We start from the raw sequence: 6,744 nt of genomic DNA on the forward strand, positions 1-6,744 counted from the left end.
GCGGCAGCCGCAGGCGGCGGCGGCGGAGGCGGAGGTGCTCCTGGCGGCGGCGGCGGCGGCGGCGGTAGCGGCTTGCGGGAGGGCTGCCGCAGCCTCAGCCGCCGCCGCCGCCTCCGCCTCCCTCGCCGCCTGCTCCCTCGCCGCCTCCCTCGCCGCCTCCGCCGCCTCCTCCCTCGCCGCCGCCTCCCTCGCCGCCGCCTCCCTCGCCGCCGCCTCCCTCGCCGCCGCCTCCCTCGCCGCCGCCTCCCTCGCCGCCGCCTCCCTCGCCGCCCTCGCCTCGGCCGCCGCCTTCGCCTTCGCCTCGAGCAGCCTCGCCCGCTGCTCCGCCTCCTCCGCATTCGTCTTGATCGGGTCCATCCGCCTGAGGAATCGGACGCGTGAATCATCAACCAGCATTGTGCCTTAGACCTCTTCGGCGTCGGTGTCTTGGTCGGCTGGTCAATCCGCCGGTTCGGGACGCGGGCGCGCTTGCCGCTGACCGCGTTCGAGCAAGGGCCTGCGAGAGTGAAATCGCTCACTGAGCTACTGCTTTCGATCAGCCCCCCCCCCTCGCCCCCCCCGTCTGTGAAGGGGCAGACCTGCGCGACACAACCGGCACGCTCATCCACGCGCGCATTCATTACCTAACTGAGGCCGCGCAATCGGGAGCAGGGACCGTCGTGTCCCGCGTAGAGATTGCAGCCGAGCGTCTTGCACGGGACCGCCCGCAGCGGAACCAGCTCCACCCTACCCCACTTTGCCTGTTCACAGCTGCAGGCTGTGAACAAGCGCCCCCTTCACACCTCGAGAGCGTGCCTCTCCTCCTACCACCTCCTTTGGCCGCGGCGGCGGCGGAGGCGGAGGCGGCGGAGGAGGAGGAGGAGGGGCCTCGGCCGCCTATACAAACACACGGCCTGTCCAGTCTCAGCGACGGGTATCTCACGGTACCGCTCACACGTTGGAATAGGGCGGCGGCTAGGGCCTTGCCAGCCTCCGTGCCCGCCCCCCGCGCCGCACTGCTCGGCGCATCGGCGCCACTCGCCCCTCCCTCCGCCGCCGCCGCCGCCGCCTCCGCCTCCGCCGCCGCCTCCGCCGCCCGCCCACCCTTTTCCACCGCGCGGGCTCCCCGTGCGAAGCAGCCGGGCCCTATGCACCAATCCCTTCGCACTGAGATTGACTCCTCTGCACCCGGCTCTCCGTGCGGCGTGTGCAGCCGCGGCCTATATGTGGTGAATGCGGAACCACATCTGGCTGTGATGGAGTGCGCGCTGCGGTCTCGCGGCGCAACAGAGTCGGACGCCTCCCCGGCACGGCGTCCTCTTGCACACCTATTGGTTGCCATCACAGACTAAAGGATGCATTAGAGCGTACACACCTCTGTGGTGCGTTATTAAGGAGATGGTGACAACGGCTTCCATGGGGGTGCTGGGGAGTGAAATCAAGGGGTCAAAGTCTAAGACCCGACCCGTCCGGGGGGGGGGGGGGGTCCGCCAATGCCTCTCGCACATTTTTTGAGGGGACATCTCCGCGACATCTCGGCGAGAGAGCACGCGCACCCGGCACGAGGGCCCCTGCTCCTTTGATCGCTTGCCGCTCGTGGGAAGAACGCTTGCGGAGGAGGCGGGTGGGGGCGGAGGAGGGGGCGGGCGGCGTGGGGGCGGCGGCGGGGGCGGACGCGGCGTGGCGGCGGCCGAGGCCGAGGCGGAGGGCGTGTCGCCGGACAGCCGCTTAGCCGCCGCCCCCCGTGCCGGTGGGCCTTGCGGCCCTTGGGTCGCCTCCACTTCCCGAGCCGCTTGCGGCGCGACCGGCGGGGCTTCGGAGGGCGAGGGAGGCGATGGCTCGTCCTGCTGCCGAGCGGGAGGCGAGCTCGGCGGCGGTGGCGATACGCCGCCGCCGACTTGCGACCCCTCCTCCCCCTCGCTCTTCCCACCGTCGGCGCCGGCGGCCTCACTCCGCTTCCCTTGAAACCACTCCGACACGCGGTGGCGACTGGCGTCGAGGTGCCTGCGCGAGAGCGGTGCCGGGAAAGCAGTGACGCAGGGAGCGGCGCTCCGGCGGAGATTGGCAGATCTCGGCGTGAGCGATGGCGAGAGCGCGCGGCGGGCGCGCACGCCTTGCGAGTTGGTTGAGAACGTCGCTGTCAGGCGAAGGCTCACGCGCAAACACCGACTCGAGGAGAGCCCTCCCGGCGTCGTCGAGGATCGCCTCGAGGTCCCTCCAACCCATAGTATGTCGCGAAGTCGGGTCGCCCGAGTCAATCCTGTTGGGCGCCGAAAAAAAAAACGCGGGCGGCTCCAAGTGCCGAAACCCCGTGAGTGAGTGTGTTATATCAACGGTATGGCGGGTGGAGTGCTCTCTACTGCCGCGGCGCCCCTGTGGGTTCGGAGGCGCCCGGCGGCCGTGCGCTTGGTGTCGACGTCGACCGGCTGCTCTCGCGGCGCCGAGGCGTGCCGCTTCGATCACGTCACGTGCGCTGGCGAGGTGTCTTTTGGCATGTGTGCGCTTGGCGTAGACGCCAGGAAGCTCGCCTCCCTTGCCTGCGGCCGCGGGCGTGCGGGCGGGCACGTCAGGCTCGGCGACGCTCCGCGCGGGTCTTCGCGCTCGCGGCCCGCGACGAGCCAGCATGGCTCGTCGCTCGACGGGACAAGCTGTCTGGGAAGGCCGACAGGGCCAGGGCGGGCCGTCTGGGGCGAGATGGCGCGCTGGATGCTGCCATGACTACGAGGTCTCGATCGGGTCGCGGGCGGCGGGCTTGAGGCTGCCGCAGCGCGCCGCGCGAGCCCGCCGCCGGCGACGCGATCAGAGAGCCGGCAATCATCGCAGAGGTAGTACTCAGCGCGCCATCGCACCCGTGGCGGCCCGCCCCGGCCCTGCAGGCCATCTCAGAGGGCCAGGCGAGGCTCCACACAATCCTGGGAGCGTGCTGAGCAAGCTCCCGTCGAGCCACGAGCCATGCAGGCTCGTCGCAGGCGACGCGAGCGAAGAACCGACCGTCGCATCGTAGAGCCTGACGAGCACCGCCGGACCCCAGCGACCACAGCAGTGGAAGCCAAGCTTCCTGGCGACTGTAGCGAGCGCCCACACGTCGAAGGGCATCTCACAGCGCCCGAGACGTGCCGAGACCGACACGCCCTGGCGCCGCGCGAGCGTCCGGTGGGCCCCCGCACCAAGCGCGCGGCCGCCGCGCGCATTCGCGGCGGCAGCGGCCGGGGGCGGAGCGCGTACATAGACAGTTGTTATGGCGCGGATTTCGGACACTCCTTCTGGGCCCCGTTTGTGCCGCGTACCGTGACCCCGAGTTCATTTACAACAAACTCCGCACGGCCTCGGACGCCAGCACACACGGCTAGATTTCATGGCGAAGTGCCATCCGGCAGGAAAGCGCATGTAAATCTGGACGCCCCCTTCGATGTAGCCGTCTTGATGTCAAGACTCGTAAGTGCGAGGTCGTTGCCTGCGGCTATCGCCATAAGTAGCCGCAGCGTCTCATATCGAACCGTGCTGCTGAACGTGTTGAAGTAATGTTCGCCCAGCCGCTGCATGAAGCCTCGAGCGCAGACGCGCGTCTTCCAGCGGTCTGGGCGGCCGTTCTCATCACGTTTGACATCTCGCACAACTGTTGGGTCGATGACATGGACGCCGGCGGGGATGTCCTCTACGGAGAAAGTCTTATTTTGTTGGAGTGCCGTTAGCTCCTCAGTGTATGACGGCATCCATTTCTCTTTGTCAGGGCCCGTTAGGGCAGACTTGCAGCTTGGGGGGATGCCGACCGTGTATGTGATGTCGGGGTCATCGCCTGTGTCTGTGTCCCTGTCGTGTCGTGTGTGTCGTGTGTAACTCTCGCACTGCTCTGTCTTAGCTCTCGCCACAGGCTCAGCCTCGCCTCTCCGCCCGCACGCTCGACGCCAGCTCGACGCACACGACAGAACCCGGACGACGTGCGTTTTTGCTTCTCTACAAAACACGCACACCCACGCCCGCCCCAGTCAGCGGACCCAGCGCCATCGAGAACAAAGACTTTGGCGAGCCAACGCAGCCGAGAGATAAATTCTCCGCAAGAGAGCCGCGTGTACGGAGGCGGTGCAGAGCGCGAACTCGCCGTACTGAGCCTAGCGCAGCGCGAACACGCCGTCTGAGCCTAGCGCAGCGCGAACTCGCTCCTGTTCATAGCTGCGCAACCCTAGCTCCATTTTTGTGTGAACACTCGCCATCACGCCGGGAGACTCGCCTCTCTGCCTGCCGGTGACACTGTACTAGCAAAAGGGGCGCGGACCATCGAAGCGCGCCGCCGCTATGGACGCGTTCGAGATTGCCGTCCCCGAAGGCGTGTCCGCCGGGCAGCAGCTGCAGGTGTGCGCCGACGGGCGCGCTCTCGTGCTCACTGTGCCGCCGACTCTCCCGCCGAGCCGGCGGTTGCGCTTCAGGATGCCGCCGCCGCTGCCGCCGCTTCCTGCTCCGCCCGCCGCTGCTGCGCAGAGCGGCTTCAGCCTCCAGCAGGGCGTCGTTGGTACACTCGGCGTCACGCCTCCCGCGGATGCGTCTGCCGGAAGAAGTGTCTCGGAAGGCGCCTCTGTGCACGGTGGGGCTCGCGTCCGTGTCGTAGATGGGAGCATATCGTCTGGCGCCGCTGGCGCGTCCTGCGACGAGGAGGAGCCGGCGGCGGCGGCGACGGCGGTGGCGACGGCGGTGGCGGCGGCAGCCGCAGCGACGGCGGAGGCGGAGGCGTCGGCGGCGAGCATCGTCCGGCAGCCGCGGGGTCACTGTGGGTTAAGAATGACGGGAGCAGTTGTTGACACTCAGGCGAGCATCGCGAGGCGGCTGCTGGACCCGTTCAACGCCCAGCTCCGCTGTACCGAGACAATTCCGAGACACTTCCGCGCCCAGCCTTACTCGGCGACGCAGCGTCCGACTGCAGCAGCCGCTGCCTCCGCCGCCGCCGCCGCCGCCGCCGCCGCCGCCGCTCCCGCCGCCGCCGCCGCCGCCGCCGCTCCCGCCGCCGCCGCCGCCGTCCCCTCCTCGCAGTCCGCAGCTGCTGCCGCTTCCTCCTCCGCCGCCTCCTTCTCCGCCTCCTCCGCCGCCTCCTCCGTCGCCGCCTCCTCCGCCGCCTCCGCCGCCGCCTCCTCCACCGCCGCCTCCTCCGCCGCCTCCTTCTCCGCCTCCTCCGCCGCCGCTCACAACCAGCCGCAGCAGACGGCTCAGCAGAGGGGAGCGGGCGGCGGCACACCTCTTCAGGCGGCGCTGTATCACGCCTCGGGTGCGCCCCTTCCGCCGGGGTGGACAAAGGTGATGGACTTTGGGAAGGTCAAGGGGTACCGCGGGCCGCGCGGCGAGCGGGCGGGGACCAAGCAGGAGGCGTGGAGGCGGCACGACGCGGCGGCATGGGCAGCAGAGGAGGCGGCGGCGGCAGAGGCGGCGGCGGCAGAGGCGGCGGCGGCGGAGGCGGCGGCGGCGGAGGCGGCGGCAGCGGAGGCGGCGGCGGCGGAGGCGGCGGCGGAGCCGTGCGAGGCCCAGAGCGCACAATGAATGATTCAGTCGTGTTGAAATTACTCGACTAGGCCGAGGCCGACGTCGCTCCCTTCTCGTTGAAGCGGCGGCGGTGGACGACGAGCGAGGCCTTTCCTAGACCTTTCCTGGACCGTTCCTGGAACTTTCCTGTAGGCGGCCGTGGACGACGAGCGAGGACGAGCGGCTCAGGCGCCTCGTGGCGTCTCACGGCGTGAAGAATTGGGCGCTCATCGCGGCGGAGCTGCCCATGCGCATCGGCAAGCAGTGCCGCGCCGCCAGCGGTTGGCGCAACCAGAAAAAGAAATCCCGGGCCGCCTTTCTTGTTTAGGCAAGCAGTGCCGCGAGCGGTGGCGCAACCACCTGCGGCCAGAGCTCAACAAGGGCGATTGGACGGTCGAGGAGGACGAGTTCAGTAACAGTTAATGAATGACTAATTAAATAACCAATTAGGCGATTGGACGGTCGAGGAGGATGTGGCGATCTGGAGCCGCGTGCAGCAGCTCGGCACCAAGCGGGCGCAGATCTCACTCCCTAGATACTCCCTAGACACTTCCTGGACACTTCCTAGGCACCAAGTGGGCGCAGATCTCGGAGCTGTACATGCCGCTCCGGACCGACAACGACATCAAGAACCGGTGGAACTCGATCGTCCGCAAGAGCTCCCACCCGAATGAGTACTTCCATCCTCCAATCAATCATGACTAGGTGGAACTCGATCATCCGCAAGAGCTCCCACCCCAGCGGCCGGCCGTGGAAGCCGAACGAGATCGCGCTGCGTGAGGAGGCGCGCCGCCAGCAGCCCAGCCGCCCCGCCGCACCGCCGCCCCGCCGCCGCCCAGCCGCCCCGGCTTGGACGCGCCAATCCAGGCTCTGCGCGCCCTGGGAGTACGCCAGAGACACGTCTTCAGCAGCGACATCGATGGGGAGAGGGAGGAGGAGGAGGAGGAGGAGGAGGAGGAGGGGCGCGGGTGCGGCACTGCGGAGGCGGCGGCGCGCGGCGCGCTGCCGGAGTCGGTGGGGGAGGCGGCGGCGGTGCTGGGGGGGGCGGCGGTGGCGGCGGCGCAGGCGGCCGGGGCGGCGGAGGCGGTGGCGAAGGCGGCGGCGGCGGTGGCGGCGGTGGCGGTTGAGGAGGAGGAGGAGGCGGCGGCGGAGGAGGAGGCGGCGGCTGATGATGCGGACGACGCGGACTGGGCAGAGCATCCCTAGGCGGACTCCGGGGCGTAGTCCTCACCAGATTCCTCCTTTTAGATCAAGTAGCCG

General features: G+C 69.2%; 2 protein-coding genes across 2 annotated transcripts; one reads left to right on the plus strand and one right to left on the minus strand.

Moving 5' to 3' along the window:
* Positions 1–1,926: 1,926 nt before the first annotated feature.
* EMIHUDRAFT_235671 (hypothetical protein) lies at positions 1,927–3,075 on the minus strand (the record flags this gene model as incomplete). The annotated part of the gene is made up of 3 exons (XM_005779921.1): positions 1,927–1,983; positions 2,146–2,194; positions 2,888–3,075. The coding sequence occupies 3 exons, from the start codon at positions 3,073–3,075 to the stop codon at positions 1,927–1,929; spliced, it is 294 nt and encodes a 97-aa protein (XP_005779978.1).
* Positions 3,076–5,814: 2,739 nt separating this feature from the next.
* On the plus strand, positions 5,815–6,144 carry EMIHUDRAFT_58392 (hypothetical protein; the record flags this gene model as incomplete). The annotated part of the gene is made up of 2 exons (XM_005779922.1): positions 5,815–5,896; positions 6,053–6,144. Coding segments are annotated over 2 exons (174 nt in total), but the record flags the coding sequence as incomplete, so codon positions are not given.
* Positions 6,145–6,744: the final 600 nt, after the last annotated feature.

The sequence above is a fragment of the Emiliania huxleyi genome (genome assembly GCF_000372725.1).
Source record: "Emiliania huxleyi CCMP1516 unplaced genomic scaffold EMIHUscaffold_223, whole genome shotgun sequence".
NCBI lineage: Eukaryota > Haptophyta > Isochrysidales > Noelaerhabdaceae > Emiliania > Emiliania huxleyi.